Raw genomic sequence first — 24829 nt, 5'->3', positions numbered from 1 at the left:
CTGACACAGAGAACGCACAGAGGCGAGACACGTCTTACCCGACAAGTCTGAACTGTGCCACTTCAGTCCGCCACATCGCTCTATAAAGGTATCAGTGGGCACACTGAGAAGCAATGCGCTCAGCGCGGTCACACAGCGCTGGAGACGGCAGATGTCTAACAGTACTCCAGGTTCCTAGCTTAGGCCAGTGCTCCCGCTCAAGGCCCCCACCAAGGACAGCTCAGCTTGGGGTCAGGGGATCACTCTGTGCATGGAGGTAAGAAAAACAAATGGTATAATGAGCTGGAAATTATCAGAATCATCCAGCCTGTGAGGACGAGCAAACGGAGGTGGACAAATAAAGTGACACAACTCAAGGCCAGAACGCTGGTCCATCATGATCTGGATATTATTCTACCATGTCTGCAGAACAAGGCAACCAATCCATGGGACTTCTGAGAATTATTTTTTTCTAGGCAAGTCCAGGTCATTCCCAGAAGGGAGATGGGTACAGTGTTGGACCTTGAGGAGTTTACAGTCTTGACAGAAAAGAGGTATGTACAGGGGGGAAATAGAATAACATAAAACATACACAATAGGAGCAGCTCTTATTATGGAATTTCAATGATACAGCAGCAGGAGATATACGGAAATCTGGGTTTTGAGGCATGAATAAGAGCCCAACAGGAATGAAAACATATGCCAGTTCAAGGAGAGTTCCAACTTATAATAATGATTTGTTGGGGGACAAAAACCACGAAGACTAGTTTTTGGAGCTCGACTTTGTGGACAGTCTTCAAACTCTGTGGAGATCTATGAGCTCTTCATACAGCCCAGAGTGAGTGTCTGATCATACTTCATTCCAGAACAATGTTAGTGTCAGAAATACCACTGCTGCTCGGCAGGATGGAGTTGTAATCACAAGCTAGCACGTTGCACCACAAAATCAGTCTGAGTCCAATAGGATCTTCTTTTCCAAGTGTTAATAGACAGCAAGCCCAGACAGTATTGCAGTTCATAAACAGGCTCACCCTTCTGACAATCTTCCCTGACACTGGAAACGGGTCGGCTTATGACAGCAGCAGCCTGAGGCAATGCAGAAAGAGCAGCATACTCTCTGAGCCTCAGTTTCCCCATCTGACACCAAGGGTCAGGGACTTGCCCTTTGGGGTCAGCTGCAGGTTTCTAGAGCTCTGCAGGCAACAGAAGGGATCCTCCATCCAGATCGCAGGCTCCGTCAACTCTAGCTCATGCATCAGATCCAGCAAGGCCAGGCCATTGTATGATGCAAACAAGGCATCTGGCATGAACTTTATGAGCCCAGGGCCTCCATGAGTGACACTCTCCAAAGCGTCCCCAAATGCTGATTTCATTTGAACTCACTGTTGGCCATGCTGGGCTCCTGACTGTTCCGCCACTTCTCAGTCCTGGAGGAAGATGAACGTCTTTGTCCCTGGGTCACCTGGCCAGGAATGGGCAGCATCCTGTGCCCAGAATGTGTGTTTCTATGAGCTGGCAGGGGCATGGGACACACGCAGAGTCCATGTGTCGTGTTCCCATTGGCTGGGGAAGCTGAGAGGTCACCAGGAGCCGGGTGTAGTAGCCAGCAAACACTGCCAGTAGCTGCCGGGCCATCTCCTATGGGAGGCAGGGAGCAACATAAGCAGACAGACCAGGGGTAACGGGCTTAGGCACAGGCGAAGCAAACACTGTCATCCTGTCCTCGACCTGGGAAGGAAGCTCAATGGAAAGAACAAGCCAGGCCAGTGCCTGGGACTCTTGGACGATGCATCCTGGTCTAGAGCGCCCACTCTGCAAGCCACTGGGTAGGAATTGTTGTGGCCTTGGCTGCTTCATCCCCAAGAAGGCCTCACTAACAAGACACACAATGACTGACTGAAGGATCTGCTCAGAAGTGAATCAGGCAGTTACCATGCCGGACGCTCTGGGCAGCATCCCAAGCACCAGAAGACTTGCAACCTCAGAGTATTGGAGAAGTACCACTCCCCTACCTACACCCATGAGGTCAGACCCAGTCACTTGAAGAAGATCACTAATGGGGGCTGAATAGCAGGAAGCCTCTCATGATAGGAAACCTTCAGTTCACATATGTTGTCTGGTAAACATCTTTCTACCAGACATGCTGAGAATTTGCTTATGAAACCTGGTTTACCACAAAGGAACAAACACTGCACATGAAGGAAACAGTGGTTCCAGGTCTGGGGAAGGCAGAAAGGAAGACCGTGTTGAAAGGGTTTGGGTCCAGGAGAGGAAGCATTCTGAAGACAAATGATGGTGAAAGTTACACAACAAAGGTGGCAAATCCCATGTGTCTATCTTACAAAAATGAAAAAAAAAAAGATTACAAAGAAAAAAATTAATTGGATATCATGCATTCTCTCTAAACATTCTCTCTCTGTAAAGCTTCACTCACTGACTGACCAGTTGGTATTGCAGGGAAGAGGCTTAAATCTCTCACTTGAGTCCATCAAAATGTAATAAAACGGTGTGGGTTCCAGAAAGCTAGTAATTAAAAACAGGTACTGAGATCACAGACACAGGGAATTCCAGCTCCTCCACCCTGCAGCTCACTGGGCACGTCCCTGCCTGCCTGAGGCACTGTCTTTACTGGTCACATGGACTGTGGAGCGGCGGCATGAGGCCGCGGGAGCACAAAGCTGTTGGTCCAGCTCAGTAAAGACCACTGGATCCACCAGCAACGCTAAGAAGCAGAAGCCAGGAGGCTTCTATAATCTCCTCTAATCTCCTCATCAGGAGGCTAAAGCAGATGGGTTGCTATGAATTCAAGGCTAGCCTGGACTACTGACTGAGTTAAAGGCCAGCTTGGGTTACAGAGTGAAACTCTGCTTCAAAACAACACAAAATCAAAACTATAGAAAGATCCTAACTTGGTCCTGGACAAGAAGCAGTTAATGGCAAACAGCTCCCCAGGACCAGCATTTTCTTAAGCTGTCTTTTTCTCTAGGCTAGAGGATGCTGAAAATGCAGATAACATACCTTTCACTAATTCAGACTGGCCTCACCAACTCAGCCCTAGATCAACACTGTAAGAACCAACACTCTACAGCCCAACTGGTTCACTGAGAGTCCAAGGGGAAGTGTCTGTCAAAACTCTCCTGCCCTCTCCTTCGTTCTGAAAGCCTGAGCAAGTCTCAGTCTCCCTGTCAAAGTGAAGTGATGCAGACCTCAAGGGTGTGCTGAAGAAGGCACACCCTTAAAGATGTGAGAGATTGTTCTGATTCTGCATCTGCCACAGACAGGGCTTCTTCAGACACAGCCAGTCCACACTGAGACTTGGGCATAGGTTATATTTTCCCTAACTGATAAGCTACTTTCAAAACATGCACGCACACGCGCACACGCACACACACACACATCACACACACTTGATATTTATGACTAGAAATTGTGTTTCTATGGTTGTGAGCAAATTTGAAAGAATAATTTTAAAGGCCCATATTTAATGGGTTATTGCATGTCAACCCAGACACACAAGCCACCTTGAATAAAACACATGGCCTTATCAGTCTTTTCTGTTCTGTTAAAAATAAAAATAAAAAAAGTGAAGAGACTGATACAGCCATCATTTTCTCTCTTAAATGCCCCTGGTGGGAAGCCTCAGACTTCCACCAGTGTCAGTAAGGAAGCTTGGGCTAGGCTGAACCTTGATTCTCTAAAGCCCTGGAATGAAAGGAAAATTCAAGTGATGGCCAAAGCTCCAAATGTCAGCTGAGATCACTCCTCCTGACTGGGTCTGTCCTCGTAGTTTTCAGGTCTACCAGCAAGGAACCAGACCCCATACATAGCCTAAAAGCAGAACCTTGCAGGGGACCCGGGGCTCAGAGTGAACGAATTCACACAGATCCAAACAGTGACTAGGATTCAAGTAGGCAGAACTGTGGATGATTGAGGCATGGTGACAGATAATGCAAAGGCACAGATTGATAGATGGATGGCAAGATGGATGAATGGATGAATGGATGCTAATGGCTAAACTGATGAATGGATGGATGCTGATTGATGAACAAACAGATGGATGATGGATAGACAAATGGATGGATAATGATGGACAGATGTATGAACAATCACAGAGAGACAGACAGATACATGAACATGTGACTGACCAGTTGAACAACAGAATCTTTATTCTTTAAGGGCCTCCCTGTGTAGGCCAGTCTGGCCTTAGACCTGCCATTCTCCTACTTGCACCTCATGAGTGTTTGTATTACAGGCATGTTTTACCATGTCCAGCAACAGACTTTCAAAAGATCAGTATTTATCCATATTGATCATAGGTTAGAGCTCATCAACACGCAACAATCCTCGCAGCATAGCTTTTAAAAAGGATGGCCAAGGTATTTACAAATACAACCGGAAGGGCCAGTAAGTACAACATTAATCCCCATAAACAATGCTCTAAAGTACTGGTATAGAGATGAAGCCTGAAATCCCAGCAGCTGGGAGGTTTATGGGTCAGCCAATCTGGACTACAGAGCAAAATTCTGTTATGTCAAAACAGAAGTGTCAGAAAAAACAAATTAATAAATAAATAAATGTTGGAGTTAGCAAAAAGAAAAAAGAAAAGAAAGCTTTGACCTTCAAGATTAGAACTGTCTCTAGCAACTAAGAGAAGCTACAACCCCAAGACGTAAAGCTTGAGCCATCACTTGGACCATGACCACATGGGGGCCCGCAAGGTAGGACCTCCGCGACGGCTGTGGCACCATTACCTCTGGCTCAGCCTCTGGAACAAGCTGATAGAGTTCAGTCTGCGTGAGCGGTCTCTCCTGAGGACCAGGAGTGCTGGGCAGGAGGGGAGCATGCTCCAAGTCCTCAGGCCCTTCCACCACAGGGCTCACTCCCGTCTCCATGACAACACATAGCTGGCTTAATCTGCTTCTCAGCAATGACTACAAAGAAAACAGAGGGGGCGCAGGTATGCTCTAAGTCTGGCAGACTTTGACCAGCTGGAGAGCTAGACACTGACCTCAGTGAGCTAAGACGGTGAGGTCACACTTTTCCCCACACGAGCAGAGTCCTGCGGAAGGCCTCTGCCCTCCATGCTTATGTTAGCTCATCACAGCTGGGATAAGAGTGTCTACCCACATGCTGCAAGAGAATCAACTTGGGTGCAAACCCTGCCTCAAGCCAAAGGTTCTAGCCGGACAGGAGGAGGGTGCCACTGCGATCCTGACCTCAGGATATTGAGATCCCAGGAAATGGCTGATCCTAGAAAAGGAGCCAGCCATCTTACCTCTTGGCTCCTCTTCATTTCTTGAACATGATTGGACAAAAACTGCACACAGTTCTCCAGGTCAAAGTAGACAAACCAGAGCTGTGAAGAGAAACAGCAGTGGCCTGACCTTGAACCTCTAACCTCAGGGCCATTCCCCAGCTCCCCCTCCTCATCTAGGCCTACCCTTTCGATAACCACTTGATATGCCTGCTGTCTGGCAGGAACAGTGTGACTGCAACTCATCTGTGTGGCTGGCAGGGTTAACAAATTGGTGGTACCGGAAATAGAACCCAGGAGAGAACACTAGTGCACCCTGCCACTAGGTTCTGTGGCCAACCTAGAAAAATAGCTTTGCAAGCAAATTCAGAGTATGTCCAACCACGGACAAAATGTCTGGAGCCCATCTCCCAACAAGCACCTCGGACAGGCTCCAAACCCCCTTGGCCATCACATGTCCATTGAGGAAGGGGAACCCTCAGAAAAATGGCTACCATTCTGTCTGAGACCCAAATACGCAAAAGAGAAAAGCCCTCCCAAGTGACATCTCCACCAACCAGTGCCAGATTCAAGGTTGTTAATATCAATGTTCTCATTGGAAGGGTGCAGGTAAGAGAGACATCCTGGTTGATACCCTGAACCTCTCCTTCCACTGCAGCCTCAGCACACCGCAGGCCAGGCTATCCTTACTAAGCCAAAACCTTCTGTGTCCCTCGAGACACTTTGATGGTGCCACACACATGAGAATCAAGTTCTGCAGAAAAGTAGAATCCTGAATCTAACACCTGCACTCACCACCTTGATCCCTGCTCAAGATGACTGACCCCGAAACCAAAGGTCACGGCCCTCCCTGCCAGTAGTCTCTCCCACCCAGCTCAACCCCGAGGAGGATCTATTCACATGACTGTTTTTAAAAATCTTTTTACTGCGGAAAAAAAAAATCTCAAACATACACAGGAGATGGGAACACTCCCTCATCCTGTTTTAACAACTCCCCCCATTCCCACCCCTGTTGACTGCTACCTCTTTCCTTGCCCATCACCCTCAGGGATTCTGAAAGACCTTCAGACATTGTATCATCTATGCCAACATGCCATTGTGAAGATAAAAGAAACCCTGTCTGGAAAGATGTGTCCCTTCATTAGCCACCTGGACAACCACAGATTCAACTACATTCCAGGGTCTCTCCTGTGTGCCGAGAGGAGACTCGGAAATGAATGAGGCTAGAAAGGAGTCGTAGACTCCCGAGGTGCAGACGTCCCGTCTGAACTGCCAGCAATCTCAGGTGAGATAACTTTATCCTCCATGCTATCCAGCTGTGATGAGCTCTGTTAAACAAGGACATGTGTATCCTCAGCCCCAGCTCCACCCAGAGAACAGTGTCTGGCATGTGGAGGCTCTCAGCAGACATCTGTCAGATGTGCAGAAGGCACAGCTCCTAGGTCTTCCGTGCACACACACTCTAGGCATCCCTGGGCCTCCCTGAAGCAAAGGGCTGCAAACAATGGAGCATAAGCATGCCAGGGAGGCAGAGCCTTTGCTGCAACCCAGCTCTGCTTCCTGGCTATGTAGGTTGTGTCTCTTCCCCAAGCCTTGCTATCTTCAGTTGTAGACTAAGAATAATGTACACCCCTGCCATGCAAGAAGCGAGGTGAGATATCACCGGGATCATAGGTAAGACACACTGCACTAAGCAATGAGCTGAGGCAACCAGGATCAAATCCAGCCTCAGCCATGTCCACACACAACTTCCTACTGCCTTAGGGAGACAGAAAAATACTGAGCCAGACACATGAGGCCTTAGCACCTTACCAGGCTCTCCAGCCCATCACTCGGCTGCAGCCCTGGGCCACCACGAGCTCTCACTGTCCCTTTAAAGCCACTGTGTATATCTGTCATCCTCATGGGTGTGCAAGCTCATACTGCACAGGGACTCTGCAGGGACCTTGATTCCTACAGTGCCCAACTGCAAGATTCAGCGGAGAGGAGTCCTGAGGGAGAGGCTGGAACAGGGTGGGGTGGGAGGGTGGAAGAGCGGGCCATCCCAGCACCCCACAATGCAGGCCAGAAGAACACGAGGCCGCCTGCAAGCAGGCCACCGGGAGGGTCGCTGAGACAGTACCTGGATCACACTCTGGCAGCCTTCCACTGCGTCTGTCACCCCCAGCAGCACTCGGTGGCGGAGGAGGGCTCCATTGGCGGCCACCAGCCTCAGGTCTGTGTTAGTGTTGGCCTGAAAGACAAGTGCCAGGCCCCAGCTGCCAAGGAGGTCCCCAGCCCTGGACATCACAGCTGTGCCTCTCCCACGGGCCACGTATCAACCTTCATGCTCAAGACAACTGTTTTCCCCTATGGTGAATTCAGTGTGAAGGAGCTTAAGCCCAGCTCTGCTGCTTTCTGGCTCTGTTGCCTCTTTCGCCACTGAGTCTTGCTGTCTTAGGTTATAGGTTTAAACAACAAAAACAAAAACACACCCTTGCCTAGGAGTGGGAAAAAAACTCAGTGAGTTGTGAAGAAAATCTTTAGCCCAGGACTAGGATGAAATTGTCTGAGGGAAGGAAAGGTCTAGTCTGTATGGAAAGCAGCAGCTCTGTAAACAAAACACCTACTTTTTTCCCTTTCTCTTTTCTGAGACAGGAACTCCAATTTCAGATCCCCTGGCCTCAGCCTCCAGCAAGCCAGGGGTGAGGCACATTCTACCATACTACAGGCCCACGTCTACAGCTCTCAGCGCAGTACCTGGCCTTCAGAGAGGCTGTTTCTTTCAGCTCCCACGCACTGTAGCCAATGGCAAATCTGCAGCCAGCAGATGCCAAGGAGACCGGAGAGCAGAAAGGAAATGTGTGACAGAAGCCAGAGCAACGGCCTAGAGAAGAGACCCTCAATGTGCCTTCAGGAAACTTCAGAGTCAGCCGAAGATAAGGGCTCCCCAAAACAGCAGGCCCCCCAAAGGAAAACTGGAAATGTGAAAAGGCTTTTGGGGGGATCACACAGAGACAGACAATGCTGGCACTCAGTGACAGAGGTCAGGGTTGCCAGCACATGCCTCCCATTGCAGGAATGATTAAGGGCCTATCCTCTGCCCTACCTGTGCATGGAAAAAGATCACTGGTCATGGAAGAGGTTAAAAAAAAAAAATCTATGCAGGATTCTCCAGCATGTTGTTTTGACTCCATTGCACACAGGGCCTAGAGCTGGAGTTCATGAGGGGTCACAGTGTACTGGAATGCCTCCACTGGCTTTAACTAGAATTCTGGTCAGTCTTGCTCATCTTTCAGAAACTCACTAACTGAGAGTTCAGTTCTGGACCCTTACTCCACTGCCTGTGTCACCATGGACAGGTCACTTGACACCTCTGCCTCCATGTCCTCATCTTAAAACCAGAGATGGAAACTCCCTTGACTTACAGGCCTTAATATTGATGAAATGAGCTACTGCATCTGGCCCACTCCATACACGGTGGCCAGGACTGTCACTATGACAAGGAACTGCAATGTCACATTTTCCACTATGTCACTGTGGCCACACACGGGCATCTCTACTGATTACCTAACTGTGTGTTGTACATGGGGTGGACATGCGGCAGAGTATCAGCCTCTCAGGTCTTGCACCACCCATCTATTCTTGAGGAGGGCTAATCACTCACCACATGAGGATAGAAAACAATGGAGAAAGCATGAAATCTTGAGGCTCTCACTAAGTAATGCAGAAGCTGCTAATTCTGTAGGGGACACAATCAGGAAGAAGAGGTCTGTAGGCTATCCCTAGAGCCAGGTGCATACTGTTAATCCAAGTACTTGGGAGGCCAAGGCAGGCAGATCTCTGTGAGCTTGAGGCCAGCCTGGTTTACATGAGAGTTCCAGGACAGCCAGGGCTGTGCAGAGACCCTGTCACAAACAAACAAATCTCAGGGGCTTGAAGTCCATGATCTAAAGGAAGAGCTGAGGGGATCTTTGTAGCTAGCACAGCATATCTAACAGGAATAGTGAAAGTCATAAAGCCAGCACAGCTGCTCGACAAAGATCCAGCAAAGCTGAGCCGAGTGATGCAATCGCTGTGGTGCAGTCTCACACTCTTTTGGATCTTTGGATCTCCATGTTGGACTTGATCACACATTGGCTGGGCGGGGGTGGGGGAGATATTATTTATACAACTTGGGGATGTTGCATTGATGAAAATTTTCTTATGAATCATCTATGCCTTCTCCCAGAAGTACTGCTTCTAAGCTTCCCCAGGAAGTCCTGACCATAGTACCCCTCCTGCCTTTAGGGAAATTTGCTTATCTGAGCCTCCTTGAAGGTCTTCCTTATGCCTTGGAGGTTGTGACCCAAGTAAATATGTCAGAGAAATCCTTATGAGGCTCTGACTCAAAGACACTCTGGGCACATCTGCCCTGTACTTACTCAGGAACAGGATAATCAGAGCAAAGTCAACCTTAAAAGGCTAACAATAGGCTAAAGAAGTTGGGAGCAGATCAAATTAAAAGCCTCTTTCTAATACTGATGGACAAAGAATGCTGTCGATAAATGATAGAAGAATAAAGTACTAAGACCTCCCTTTCTTAGAAAAAGTTAACTCATACAGAGCCACTGTTGTGTTACATGAGCAAGAAACAAAAAATACCAAGATTAGACATATGAATAAGTTCTACAAATATATAAAATATAAACACTGTGTTATGGAAGAAATTGAATAATAACTGCAGCAGCTTTAGCCTGAAGAATTTTCCTGGGCCTAATGATAATTAGCACTCTGACTATTCAAAGTTGATAATGCACTGCTTGGGACATCACAGTCTGCCCAGGCTGGCTTGGAGATTTTCTTTCTGTCTAGTGCCCTCGAAAGCACAAGAACTACCAGCTTGAGAATGGGCTGTCCTGCTTTAGCAAAATAGGCCCTTGAAAGGGCAATATTGTTAAAAGGTGGGTTGTGGGACTGATGAAGGAAAATGATTGTAAAAGATAATTCTATTCTGTCATGGATTCTCAATGATGACTAAACTTATGACCAAGTAGAAGTTAACACACATGTACAGAAACAAAAATGATATGATCTGTTTTGGAACAACACCCTTCTATCCCTGCTTACTAAATCCTGCATAAATAAAGAAGCACTGAGCCTGCCAGTCAGACAGGCTGGAAAACTACGGATCCGATCCCTGTGCCTGGCTCACTCCTCCCTCGCCCTTGCTTCACAAGTACAACTGCAGAGGGCAGAGGAGTGGAGAGGGGTCTAGGGAGGAAGGAGTCAGGCACAGGGATGCTCTTGCATCCACCCTTCTTCAGGCCTGACCTCACCTGGAGCTAGACCCCCGCATGTAGCCAATGTTATTTCTTGAATCTAGAGCTATTTTTACTACCAAACAAAATCAACAGTAACAATTCAGACCTATTGAGCATTTATGTAACACCAAGTACAACTGTGAATGCTTCCCACTTAAAATAGGCCCTTTAATCCACAACCACCCTACGATAGAGCCTGATGATCATGCCATCTTCAAATGAGAAAACAGGTTCAGAAGTGTTGTGACTCAGCCTACCCTGGGTTGTAGAGCTAAGAAGTCACAGCAGAGTTCTGTGTCCTACAACACTGTTGGGCATGGACAGCAAGCCCTAAATACGGAGCACACAGGACCCTGACAGGGTTCAGCTTGCACTTGAGGCCCCCGAATGTGCAGACTGCAGAGAGCAGGCCCTTCTCTGTGACCTGTGTCTAGCGCTCACCTGGCACTCTCCTGCTTCCCAAGCACAGCTGTATAAGAGCAGGAGGGGTGGAGAGGGGTCGAGGCAACCAGCAGGCACCCCTGGACTGTGAGTCACATGGCACTGGGACACATCTGTTAGGTCTCCTCCTCCCTTCCTCCTCCTTAGGGCAATTTATTTTTATAGACCAAGCACAAGGGTTACAAAGGCCTAAACAGAGCTCAGGGGTAGGATTATCTTGTCAGACTCAAAGCAAAACCCAACAAAGATCCTTTCAGAATGATTAAGCCATAAAGTCCCAATTTGCCCCTGTGAACACAGGCATGAAATGGAATTTGGCAATATGAAGCCAAGCCAGGCGGAAGCAGAACACTTGCTAAGGACTTTAGTGCAGCAAGCAGTAGTCCAGGAACTCCAGACACACGGACAGAGGTACCTCTCCAGGGACCCAAAGATAGCATCCTGAGCTAGGAAGAATAAGGCCTACAAGACATCCAGCCCTCTCCAGAACCTGTGGCCACATGGTTACACAGCACAGTGGACCAGGGCAGAAGCTGCTCAGCTGACCTCACACTAAGAGAGGGTCTTGGCACACCCAGGGGGAGTCCCCATTACCACAGGGGTCCTTAAAGTGGAACTGGAAGAGGGCAAGAAGCAGATACACCCCCAGAAGCCCTGACAATTTCTGGGCCAGGGCCACTCACACTGGACTTCTAACCACAGGACTTTAAGAAAATAAGTTTATACTCATGACAGCAGCACTGGATGCCACACACTGGGTGCTAAGAAGGTAACCTGGAATCTAAGCAGTCAAATCTTGAGGTCTAGCCTCATCACTTAGCAGCAGTGAGCCTGGGGCTGCTCCCAGAGCCTTGCTGAACCCCTGTTCCATGTCTGAAGCCCTCTGTTCAGTCATGAGGTGTAACCATGGAAAGCCTCCACAAGCTACCTGCCATGAAAAGTTCGATACACAGCACAAGCATACAGGGACACCAACCTCCGAGCACCACAGAGAGCTGGGAGGCAGGGATTGCCTCTCTAAAGGCGACTAGGGAGCAGAAGCTTGGCTCTGAACCCTGCCTCTTCCCTTATAATGGGATCCAGAACAAGTTCCCTGTCTGAGCTCACTGGCTGCCTCTCAGGTTGCTACAGAAGTGAGGCCTGGTTGTCAGTGAAGGAGCGACCCACCTGAGGAGAATCAACAGCACTGGCCCCCAGCCCTCAGTCTCCAGCCCTGGTACTAAAGCGAGGTGGGCCATGACCTTCTCTCCCCAACAATCCTAAGTATTGTACAGGTCCAGGGACAGGTGTGTGAGCAAGCTCAGCTAAACAGGGTGCTGCAGGAATGCTGGCTACTGGGAACTGCTCTTGAAACATCTGGCTTCAAAAAAAAAAAAAAAATCTGCTGTGACTGGCTAAGAAAACAAAGAAGAGAAAACAAAGAGCCTTTGCTCCTTGACCAAGAGGCAAGTGGCTTTGCACACCACACGCAATTGCCCCAGTGAGAACCAAAGCCACAAGGCCATCAGATTGTGAACTGAAAGCACTAAAATGAGACAGAGTAACCTTCCAGAGGAGCAAAGGAGGAAAGGAGAAGGGAGAGGAGGGGAGAAGAACAAGGCGGCACAAGCTGGTGGTCCTTGCACTTACGGAAAGAATCCTGAGTTTGGGGACAACCTAGGTTACCTGGCAAGACCCCACCTCAAAAAACCAAACAAAACAGGAACCACACGTGATGGCACACGCCTATAATCCTAGCACTCAGAAGGCACAGGCAGGCCAACCTAGTCTACACAGTTCCAGGTCATGGGCCTGCACGGTAAGAACCTGTTTTGTCTGTTTTTTTTTTAAAATGTACAACAAAGGACTTAGCATCACATGTGACCTTGTTTCTGTTAGTCATGGATGTGCAGCCATGAGGGTGGTTGCAGGAGCTGCCTGAGGTAGAACGTCAGACTACCCAGCCCTATGGAGAGAACAGACAGGGCCCCTGGCATCTCACCTTCCTCTGCTGCCTTTCAAAGACCAGCACAAGGGTCAGGGTCAGGCTGATGGCGGCCAGGGTCGCAAGCAGCACACCTGCCCACTGGTTGCCCAGGGTAAACATTTGGCTGGTGGAGTAGATGTTGGCCCACACCACCACGTAGAACACCTGTGGAGGAAGGCATGGAGCACTCAGGGACAGCAGTGCCACCCACTGGCAACCCTGTGGATAGCCCCGTGGCCTCTTGGGTCGGACAGCCTCCCAGGGGCCTGGAAGAATCCCTGCCAACCCTGGGACCTGAGCGCCTGCTCCCTGCTATCGTAAGGGACTCTTGACAATGGGTTGTAAGTGTCCTGGCAGAAGTGAAGGTATTCTAAGGAGACGCGTATGTCTCTCAATCTGATTATCACTGTTGAAACTATAGACCCCAAAGAATGGGGAATTCTGCTAGGAATCTCCTGCTGGGAAATGGCACCAGCCAAGGGGAAAGAGATATCACACCACTCTAACAACTTGTCAGACCACCTTATAAGATGTGACCAAAGCCCAGACAAAGCTAGGCCAGTGGTGGCCGGGGCCGCATCTTGCCTGAGCTGCGTAGATGTGTATAGCCTTAGATATGTGTTTAAACATCGCTCTCCCTTCAGGACCTCTGGAGTGTTTACTGAACCTTTATCACTCTCTCCAATGTGGCCACGTTGAATAAACCTCATTTTTCTGTATTCCACTTTTAATTTGGTTCTTTTATTTGGCCGGTTGAAGATGGCCAACTGGGTAAACCTGACGTGGGGTAGAGGTTATGACCCCTCAAGTTTGATAACAAGGTCTATCACTCATAAACCCCCCCCACCCCAATTCCAAACGAAACACAAAAAGGCAGCGCACTTGGGAGAATATTCAGTGTCTAAAGCCCACAGTAATTCTTGCCTTGCATATGACTTGGGACAAGCGATGGCACCACTCTGATCCTAAGTTTCTCCACCTGTGAACTGGAAACAACCCTGCCTACGTCACAGGGCTGTTCCAGGGCTAACAGTGTAACATTCCATAGCCCGGTACTTGTTAGGGAGTTGGTAAAGGCTAAGCTCCTTGTCTCCTCCTCCAACCACGTGACCATAAACACATACAGAACCAGTGAGCTGACTGGTTAAGGGTTTAGCAGCAGGAGCGAGACTGGGTTCACACACTGCTTGGCCATGTTCACGTGTGTTTGTGTGTGTGTATATGTAGGTTAGGTGAATGTTTGCAAGCACATGCACACAAAGGTACATGCGTGCACGATGTGCATGCCTGTCTGGGGACAAAAGAAAAACCAAATCTCAGAGAGAAAAGTCTTGGCCAAGGGCAAAACACTGAGTGGGGAGCCTAGTGGTCTGCAGATTCCCAATCCCAACTCCCCTCCCCTACTGACCCCATCCACAGTAAATCCATGTCTTTGGTACTGGGCTTCCCAGGCAACTGGATTCCTCGTCCCCTTATATGCCCCAGGATACACTGCTGTATTTGGTGTGCCTGAGGCCAAGGCAGGAGGCAGTGTGGGCCTACCCAACTACTTACCACAGCAAAGGCCAGCCGCATGGGCCTGGAGTTGTAGATGATATACCTCCTCACTTGAGGTTCCAAAAGGGCACTCTCAGCCAAGTTCCTGTACTGCTCAGCAGGGACCTATGCCATGCAGGATAAAGAGGTCATCAGTTACAGGACAGCCACTCCCCACCTTCTTCCTGCCAGCAAGCATGGCATTCCCAGTGCACAGAACTGCCCATGGGAGGAGGATAAGGCACATCTGAGGCACCTAAGAGGGCAGAAGAAGAAGCTCAGAGCACAGATTGGCACTCCTAGGGTACCACTCTACCTGCAGGAAGGTGACAACCTGAGGGCCAGGTCATCCAGCAGAGGAAGCAGACAGCCTGAGTCTCAGTACCTTCCAACAAGCACGGGACACAGCTTTGGGCAAGGCACAGGCCCTGGACCAAATCTGGTCATGTCATTCAAGCACTGGGTAACTTGGGCTAAGTGAACACGAACACACAAACAAACACACACACACACACACACACACACACCAACATAACATATCATAACATGACATAACAATCACTGTCATCAGTGTGTATATGTAGGTTATGTTATACACAGAGCCCGCTGTGTATCCTCATGTTAAGAACATATTACAATATACACATGAGCTCTTCACTAATCTCAAGGCAATGCTTTAATGTGGGCGGTGGGAAGATGGTTCACGGGTGATTCTACTGCGCAAGCATGAGGACTTAAGTTTGGATTCCTAGCACCCATGTTAAATAGCTGGGTGCTTTGGGGAAAGCCCTGGCAGCCAATCTAGGTAGATGGGCAAGCTCCATGTTCAGTGACAGACCCCATGTCAATAAACAAGGTGGAGACCAAACCAGGAACACACCAAGCTCTGGCCTCCACATGCCAATAAACAAGGTGGAGACCAAACCAGGAACACACCAAGCTCTGGCCTCCACATGCCAATAAACAAGGTGGAGACCAAACCAGGAACACACCAAGCTCTGGCCTCCACATGCCAATAAACAAGGTGGAGACCAAACCAGGAACACACCAAGCTCTGGCCTCCACATGCCAATAAACAAGGTGGAGACCAAACCAGGAACACACCAAGCTCTGGCCTCCACATGCCAATAAACAAGGTGGAGACCAAACCAGGAAAACACCAAGCTCTGGCCTCCACATGCCAATAAACAAGGTGGAGACCAAACCAGGAACACACCAAGCTCTGGCCTCCACATGCGCACGTGTGTACATATGAATGTGCACACCTCACAGGAAAGGGAGGGAGGGAGGGAAGCAGACAGAGAGAGAAGAGAGAGGAGCGTTAGGCTCTGCACAGGGGTGGGGTAGAAACACAGAGGACAAAGCAGCTTGTCCAGAGCAGGGGACGCTCGGTGCTGTCTGGAAAGTCTTCTTTCAATGGCAACATGTTAGACTCAGAAAGCTCTGGGGCACACTCAGCTGCCTGTGTCCCTGCCTGCCGTTTCCTGGCTAGCCCAGCGGACACCTCACTCGAGGGCACTGGGGACAGAGCCACACCACTGCCCTGCACACCAGGAGTGGGTACTATGGTTCCCTGAGAGCCCGCTGTGTACCCGAAGAGCTGCAGACGTTCCTTGCTATCACACGTGCAGCCCTGACAGAAGCCTACAGAACTGGCATTAACATGACCCTCTCTTGCAGACAAAACTGAGGCATAGAGAGGTTCAAGCCACACAGGTAGTGAGCAGCAAGCCTGTATCCACATCCACACAGCAGTCCTGTTTAGTCCAGGCCTGGGTTCACTGTTTGAAGGTTCCCATCCATTATGTGGTAAGTTCCATGAACTTACATGAACGCAGTTTCCTCCCCTATAATGACTCCCACCCAACATACTTCAATTTATTCCTCAACAACCTAGCAGGGTCTAATGTTCCATGAAGTTGTTGTGACTACCTACCACATGGAATTTCAAAGCTTCCTCCTGTACCATCAGGCCGGGTAGGGTCCTCTACTGTGGCATCCATGACAGGCTGACCTTACTTACTTAACTCATGTCTGGCTCCTGCTGGGCAGTGTGAGCTAAGCCCTGGGTCCTGTTCACCTCTGCACAGTTTAGCCAGCTCAGGGCCTGGACATAGTGACCACCCACCCCACACATACTGGGGAAAAAGGACATTTCTAATACACTTCCCTATGCACCTAACCACAGCCAGCACACTTAGGAGTTAAGGAAATGTTTGCAAAGAGATGGCTAGATGGACAGAGAGAGGACCACAGACTCAATCAGCTGTACTCACCTGAATGCCCCAGGCCTGCAGTTGCTCTTCTGCAGCTCCCAGGTCGAAGGAGATGGGTGCACAGGTATTGTCGATCCGAAGGACGGTAAGGACCTGGCCATTGTGAAGCTCTGCAGGCAGACCACAGTATCAGAAGGCCAAGCACAAATAACTCTGGAGGAGCTCAAAACTGAAGCTATTACACCTCAAGCTAGAAGGACCTTCTCATGATGAGGGACACCATAGCTGTTCCAAATCTCTAAAGACTTAGCCTGACTGAGAAGCCCCCAGGAGGCAAAACTAAGGCCCACGGGGTCAACTATATAATTTAAAACTTCCCAGACAGAAAAACCATCCCACAAAGAATATGGTAGTGATCCCCCTGTCACAATGTAAACAGAAGCTGAACAACCAATTACATTAAGTAGATGTTTAGTCAAGCCCTGAACAGGAAATTCAGCTGAATAATTTAAGTGCCAGCAAAGCACCAAATTCAGACCTAAACAGTTACCACAAAACATAAGACCCCAGATGGACACTCCTTCATCCCGACTTGTGACCATGCTGCCAGCCAGGACAAAGGGTAATAAGCACTGCTGATGGAATCCAGGGCACAGATAAGCTGGCCTGAGGCAGCTGCCTACCTAGATTACCCACTGGGGCTGAAGGAATCCCAGTGGTCCTTAAAGGAAGGCAGGGCAGAGTCAGGAGAAAGGACACAGAGATCTACACCATTACTAGCTCTGACCACGGGAGGAGGAGCCACGGGCTACGTACTGTGGGTAATCTGTACCACCTTGAAGGGAAGGACACAGAGCCTTGTACAGAACCCCCAGAAAGAACTACAGCCCTGTACTGCCTCCACAGTGAGCTCAGGGAAACCAGAGTCAGGCTCTGACTGCAGAACTGCAAGAAGAGCATGATTTTCAAGCTTCTGTGTTAAACATCCAACATCCTCTCCAGCCGTGCAGAGTCTTCCATCACACTCAGACATTAACCTTGGCCCCCACTGCCTCATTTGCCCACGTCAAGAATGAGCATGTGTGTGTGCAATTGTTCAGTTATTCCATTAAGCTCTTCCTTTAGCCCATAGTTCCATGCTGGTCTGTTCATTTACATGTTTGACAATTAATTAAGTAATTAATATGATAGAACTCTAGTCCTCAGTCTTGACAGTGTACTTTTCTCATACCCTGGATCAAGTAGGGAGAGCACCACCTATCTTAAGGACTCCACCACAGAATTCTAAACTCTAAGTCCTGTCCAAAAGAGCTTCCAATTTTACCCTTTCCCCTCCCTTTCTGAGAGGAATATGGGACATGGAAAAAAAAAAAAAAAACGCAGGTTGGATCTTGAGGGATCAAACTTTGAGCCAGCCTTTTACTAACAAGGTAAACTTAGAGGATCAACTGTTTCCTCTCCTTACCAGATGGTCACAGCCGCCACAGGAGACCGTGGACCACACAGATGATAGCCCGAATGTGGCCTCAAGGGAAGATTACTAGCCCAAGTGAGATCATAGCAAACTGAAACATAGCAAACTTTCCTTATCAAAAGCCTGATAAGGAAACACTAAGCCTTTTGCCCTCCCATACCTTGATAAAAAAGTCTAAGATTAAACTGAAGACTACTCTGATGAAAAGGGGTAGACAGAAATGAAGGTATCTAAAAGTCCCCCATTCTAGAACTGGGCCCTCACTGTGCACTTGCTCCAAGAGTCCTAGGAGGCGGGTGCTGTCACATGGAACAGCAGCTGAGCCTCTGGCATGCGGAGGAGTTTACCCAGTTGACCTGAGGGTAGAGGGATGGAGCAAGCAAGAATGGATAGTATAGTACCCAAACACAGCCACAATTCAGTGACATCTCCCACTGGTGCCCTCCTTGCCACACAGGACTCTCAACCTTCAGCCAGCCACACCCTGGGTTTCACAAGCATTTGCCCAAACACCACAGAGACCTTTCCCCCAGTCTCTTGTTTGCCTTTCTACCAGGAGTTCTCGGATTCTTGGCGACATGAACTCTCATGTTACTTAAAATCAGAACAACAAGTCCTGCACTTGGAAATACTTGCTTCTACACCCAAGCTAAGCAAAGCAGAGACAGAGAGAAAGGAGGAGGAGGGGGAGATTGCACACAGACTCAAGAGGAAGAATGCTAACGTTTGGCAGAGGGACGCCATTCAAGTCCTGAAGGAAAAAATATTTCATCCCGCCCCTTTCTACTGCAGCATATATAGATATTTAAATTTCTTTCCTAATAACAGTCATACACCTTTTTTTGAGCACTAAGTTTCAGGCCTTCTATGTAAGCCCCACATTTCTACAGAACACCTACAGTTCACAGTGCTATTTCTCCTTGCTCCACCCAGCTACCATCCATCCCTTCATACCCCCAACACTGACTGTGTCTCCTATGGCAGAGGCCTCCTGCTGGCTCTAAGGACACCATAAGGGTGAAACAGTACGAAGCCCTATCCTCCCTGAACTTCCACCCTGGTAGGGAAACTGGCACTCAGTATTTATTACACAGATACCTAGTACACTAAACAAATTCTACAGAAAGAATAAATCAGAAAATCCTGACTAAGGCTAAGCCACCAAATAATTTGTCACAGGAAGAAAGAATGAATGGAGGCCTAAAGAATGAATGGAAATCAAGCACTAAAAAAGCATCACGGGTAGGAAGAACATCATGTACAAAGGTCCTGAGACAGAATGCCCTGAAAAGAACAGAGAACAAGGCAGCAGAGGCCACCAAGGCTGGCCTGGTGAATGGTGGATCTTCATGACGTGTCCAGTCAGAATCCCTGAGGCAGAATACGCCAGCAGGCTACACATCTGAAAAAGGCTCTCTGGTGGAAAGAGAAAATTGGTGATCAAGCTTAAGGTGGTGACAGGGGGCAGTGACCATGAAAACACAGTAGATATGATAGAAAGTGGCCTGGAGCTGAATCCCAAAGTCACCCAGTTATCCAGACAGCCTAGTCATATGGTGGGAGTTCAGTATGAATGGGACACAATGAGAAGGAAGGGATGCAGGGAGGTCATGGCCTTACCTTGCCCCCAGCCAGCAGGGCTCCCCTGAGGCAGGGTGTTGCAATCCAGAGTAGAGGTGGGCAGAGGACCAGCTGACCCACCAGGGTCTGTGGGAGGCTCACAAGCCATGGCAGGCAGACAGCTGCTCTAGCTTTTACTTCCTGTTTCCGGGGGTGCAGTCCATGCTGGGGCAGTGTCTCACCTCCACTTGCCTATAAAAGAACAGCAGAAGAAAGAAGTCAAGCCTGGGCTCTCTGGCCCTCCCAGAGTTGCTAAAGGCCCGGGATGACCGTCAAGAGTCTAAATGCTGACTTTCTGACCCTACTGAGGAAATATCTTTGAGGGAGAAGGAACCAAAACCTTCTGCAGGCCTCAGTTGAGAATTCCCCTTCTTGCCTGGGGTCTTCTCCAGCTCAGCTACACCAGGCTCCCACTCATTCCTTCCTGAGATGCCCAGGCAAGCAAGCCTATGACAGGTGTTATAATCATTATGGAAAGGCTTGCTTCTAATACATACATATCACAAAACAAAACCAGGGAACAGGAAACACAGATTACATGCAAAAAGTCCTGGCACTTACAAAGAGGAGAACTAGCCAGACGGTCTGGCTACATTCCAGTTCTCTAAAGAGGCGAGGTCCGTGTTCAGGACTCAACACTGTGACCCCACTGCCTCCTACTTGTATAAACGTGGATAGGTGGCCCAACCTCAGATCTTCGAATAGGTTTCTTCAAATCTAGCAGACCTCCTGCCTCATGCCCGAAACCAGGAATCAATGGGCAGTACACACAGGAGGCCACAGGGGACAGAGAGCACTCTCCATGAATATCAGCTCTTTAAACTCTTTAATGCCAGTACTCTAGTGGAGGCAGAGGCAGAGGCAGACTGACCTATGTGAGTTCACCAGCCTGGTCAACGTAGTGAGCTCAAGGCCAGCCAGGGCTACATAGTAAGACCCTGTCTCAAAAAGAAAGAAAGAAACAAACAAACAAACAAACAAAAAAAGAAACCACCCTCAGTCCAGCCTCATGACATATGTTGATAATCCCAGCACTGAGGGATGCAGGGGGCAGAAGCAACAGGATAAAAAAGTTTAATACCAGCCTGGGCTACACAGTGAGTTTCAGACAGGTGTAGGCTACCAGGAAAGCCTGCTTCATAAAAAGAAAGATGATTGCTCCTGGTGTGACTGTTTATAGACCTCTGACTTAGTCAAGGGTTTGGTCTCTAGGACTTTCAGGTGGGCAAAGCCAGCATGGAAACATTGGCAGCTAAACTCTTATCTGAGAAAAGATAAGGAGAGTCAGTCCTGGCTTTGCATCTGGTTCTGAAGGATCATGGAGACAGAGCCAACGCCTCCAGCCTCAGGTGTCCCAGAGGCACAGCAGGCACCACTTTTAGCCACTTTCATCAGCAGAAGTGTGGATGCTCCATATGGGGTCTCCCTTGCTGACTTCGTGGGTCACTATCTGCTGCAACCTGTGCCTGTGACCTGAGAAAAAATTCATGTTCCATCAAATACCCAGGAATGGCACATCAATCCTACAAAATGCCCTCTAGATATATTTGGTAGACAAATGGTGGATAGTCCTCTAGAACATTCATTTGATACCAAGGAAGGTGACAGTGGGGAAGTCATGAAGTTTCCAGATGACACACACCTGCTTGAATCCAAAATGGGCCCCAGGCCTACTGCCACTGACCTCTCCATGGAAAAGCTGATCCTTCTGTCCTCCTCACTGTTTATCTCATTGCTTCAATAAGAGCAGCTGTGGGACACCCTGCAAAATGAAAATGTGGGCACTCTTGTTAAGAATGGAAGGATCTGGGGCCAGGGAGATGACTCAGCAGGTAAAAGCACTTGTGGGCACAAGTGTGATGGCCGAGTTCTACCCCCCCCCCCCCCGTGCCCACATAAAAATCCAGATGAGGTGGCAGGGTGTCTACAGTCACAGAGTTCCTATGGTAAGATGTGAGGCAGAGACAGAAGACAGGCAAGAAGTCTGTGGGCCAGGCAATAAGAAGAGAGCCCGGGGCTGGACAAATGGCCCAGAGTTAAGAACACTTACAGAGAACCAGGGTTCAGTTCCCAGCACCCACCTGGTGGCTCACAACCACCCACAACTCCAGTTCCCGGAGAGACCCAACACTTTCTTCTGCCCTCTGAGGGTAGCAGGCACACACTACACACAGACTCTATGTGTACAGTTCAGACATGTGTGCAGGCAAAACACTTACACGTAAATATTAAATAAATCTAAAAAATAAATACTGACAGATAGACCCTGCCTCCACAAGGTAGAGGACAAGACCTACTCTCAAAAGTTGTCCTCTGACCTCTATATTCATGCCATGGCACGTGTGTGCTCACACTTAGACACAAAAACTGAAGAACATATGATGGCAGCATAACGTGAAAGCCAACTGTGAGGAAAAACGACTCTCTGTGAGGGTCCCTGAGCAACCATGCAGCCACATGTGCCTGAAGCCAGCCCAACCTTAAACTCTATAACAGCAGGTCTCAACCTGAAGGTCTGGACCCTGTGGGGGTTGCATAGCAGATATCCTGCATATCAGATATTTACGTTATGATTTATAACAGTTGCGAATCTAAAGTTATAAAGTCACCATAGCATGAGGAACCGTATTAAAGGATAGCAGCGCTGGACAAGTTGAGAACCACTGGTTTTTGGGGAGCCTCTTCTTCCAAAAAGAACAGATAAAAGATGAATATTAACAATTTTCAAACCACTGTCCTAACGGAGCCTAAAGCCAAAAAGCAACAAAATGTTATGAAAATACTGAAAGCTTTGGAGCCAAAAAGCCTGTGTAAGAATACATGCACAGCCATTCACGTGCTTTGTGACTTCTGTCCTCAGCCCTACGCCGCCCCACCCCCACCAGACCCCTGTGCCTGGACTCTACACAGCATCTGCACAGTGGGGGTAGGGAGGCCTGCCTCACTCAGCTGCTTTGGGAACATAACAGCAAGAATAAGAATGCTGTTCTCTGCCAACACCCCAGGTTCCCTCCTTCCCTCAGTGCGGTTTTCCCTCAGTGTGGTCAAGACATGCCCTCTCCAAGCTATGTGGCTATCAGCTGAAGGATTCTAGCATTCGGCTCCAGAGTCTTGGCCCACAGCACCCATGCCCTCATACCTCTGGACCTGGTCTGGCTGGCTTCCTTTCAGCTTATTCATGACACCACCTTTGAGTAGATCAGGAAGAAACCATGTTTCCTAGGCATGATATAGAAACAAATTCTAGTCAGCCTGCAATACTCCTCACGGGCAGACAAGGCCTCCTCTCCGCTCCTCCTCAACCCGACTCATAGCAGCAGTGTCAAACATACTGAGTACTTACCAGCCAGCCTTACCAGCCATGCTTTCCTTCTTGTAACCCCCAAGAGGCACAAAAGCCACAAAAACAGCCACAAGGTTGTACCCTGAGCTGACACGGCTCCACTTCCTCTGATCAACTGCTAGGCTGGCAGGCACAGCCTTGACATCTGTACTCCGGGGACTCAGGGCCACAGTTAAGCCTCACAACACTGGAGTGTTGAAAAGCCGGGAGGAGCTGACACAGCTGGAGTTGCTCAAGCCTGGGGCTGTACAGAAGGATCCACGGGTTGCAAAACCCCACAATGAAGCATTGTGCTGGGGGCAGAAATCACAGCACCCACATCAGCCCCCTCTGCTGCCCACAGAGACCCAATCAGCAGACGCCCGTCCTACACCCAAGGCTAAAAGTAACCTGCCCAGCCCAACCACTCTCCACCTGGGCAGCCTTGAGCAAGGTGCTGGACTTCTCTAGGCCTCCACTTCCTGGAGCGGGGACGAGAATAGTAACTTAGGATTACACTGCGACTCCATGTTCACACAATCGGCACTTGGAAACCGGCGGTTACTGAGAGAAGGTAGTTGTCCTCAATCTATTCCACAAGCATTCCCTGAGACCCTTCTAGGGCCAGGCCCAAAACTGTAAAACCAGGCACACAACAGGAAGCCTCTGCTCGGCCCTTCCTGTGGGTGATCATCAGCCACTGGGAAAGACATACTCAGAGAGAGCCGCCAGAGATGAGGAGGAAACCAGGCAGCAAAGGGGAGCAGCTTAGATGGAGGAGACTCCCTGGGCTGCAAAGATGGCCCTAGGCTTCACCATGGTGGAGCCTGAAAGGAGCCATGACGAATTTGAATGGACTAAGACCAGAGGTCAGGGGCTCACCCTGTATCCATCCAGCCCAGAGACTACAGGGCCACTAGGGTGCAAGCAGAACCCCAAGGGCTGCTGCTCCAGTTTTCACACCCAAGTCAGGGAGGCCCGCAAGCAAGGGTAAGCAGAGTACAGAGGGAGCAAGCACCTAAGCCTCCTGACAGTCCCTTAGGGAGTGCACATTTCCACCAGATTTTCCAGTCGCAGCCTGTGCAGACTCCAGTCCCCAGAGGTCCTGTGTCTGCACAGCGCAGGGCAGCCTCACCAACAACTAAGCACCTGGCCAGGATGCCCTGAAGGGAAAGAGAAAGCGGCTTTCCTTCTTCAAACTCAGCTTCCTTGGTTAGTTACACTGCAAGTCCAACAGATCAGAGGGGCGGCTGTCCCCAAAAGTTTAGGGCAGAAAAACCTGGCTAGACAAGGAGTCCAAACGACCCATTTCAAAGATGAGGACATTAAACCCCGGAAGAGAAAGCTGACTATCCAAGGTCAGAGAGCAAACCACGGAGGGAGCCAGAACAGAAAGGCGACTCGGCGCGGCCGGGCGTCTCCCACCGTACCTGGCCTTGGCCTTGGGCAGCTGGCTCCCCGGTCTCTGCCCTTTGGCCTTGAGGCTCCTTCACCCCACAAATCACCCGCCCTGCCCCGCAGATCCCACGCCTCACGCGTGGGGCGGGGAGGGATCACCCGAGCCTTAGCGGCGGGCCGCGCACGCAGGCCCCGTAGCCCCAACCCCCGAGCGCGGGCGTGCGGGCGCGCGCACGGCCCGCGCACACTCACCGCCGCGCCGCCGCCCGGGGACGCGCAGGGTCGGAGGCTCCGCGCCCCTCCAGCGCCAAGGCGTCCCGGCGCCGCCGCCGCCGCCGCCG

General features: G+C 49.6%; 1 protein-coding gene across 7 annotated transcripts; it reads right to left on the bottom strand.

The window, feature by feature from the left end:
- Positions 1-365: 365 nt before the first annotated feature.
- On the bottom strand, positions 366-24829 carry Tmem268 (transmembrane protein 268). Of its 7 annotated transcripts, XM_060381196.1 has the most exons (12): positions 24521-24689; positions 23112-23404; positions 22908-22987; positions 21453-21530; positions 19769-19960; positions 16735-16844; positions 14477-14584; positions 12938-13087; positions 7356-7466; positions 5255-5335; positions 4731-4910; positions 366-1617 (listed from the first exon to the last, which is right to left on the bottom strand). In XM_060381196.1, the coding sequence occupies exons 5-12, from the start codon at positions 19875-19877 to the stop codon at positions 1438-1440; spliced, it is 1029 nt and encodes a 342-aa protein (XP_060237179.1). In that variant the 5' UTR covers positions 19878-19960; positions 21453-21530; positions 22908-22987; positions 23112-23404; positions 24521-24689; the 3' UTR covers positions 366-1437. The 7 variants fall into 7 exon arrangements, with proteins under 7 accessions (XP_060237179.1, XP_060237181.1, XP_060237180.1 ...); XM_060381198.1 differs by lacking the exons at positions 23112-23404; positions 24521-24689 and adding an exon at positions 24741-24824; XM_060381197.1 differs by lacking the exon at positions 23112-23404 and having other exon boundaries at positions 24521-24719.

The sequence above is a fragment of the Meriones unguiculatus genome, chromosome 3 (assembly GCF_030254825.1).
Source record: "Meriones unguiculatus strain TT.TT164.6M chromosome 3, Bangor_MerUng_6.1, whole genome shotgun sequence".
Classification (NCBI taxonomy): domain Eukaryota; kingdom Metazoa; phylum Chordata; class Mammalia; order Rodentia; family Muridae; genus Meriones; species Meriones unguiculatus.
Note: the sequence above shows the minus strand (reverse complement) of the source record. Positions and strands in the feature narration are given on the sequence as shown.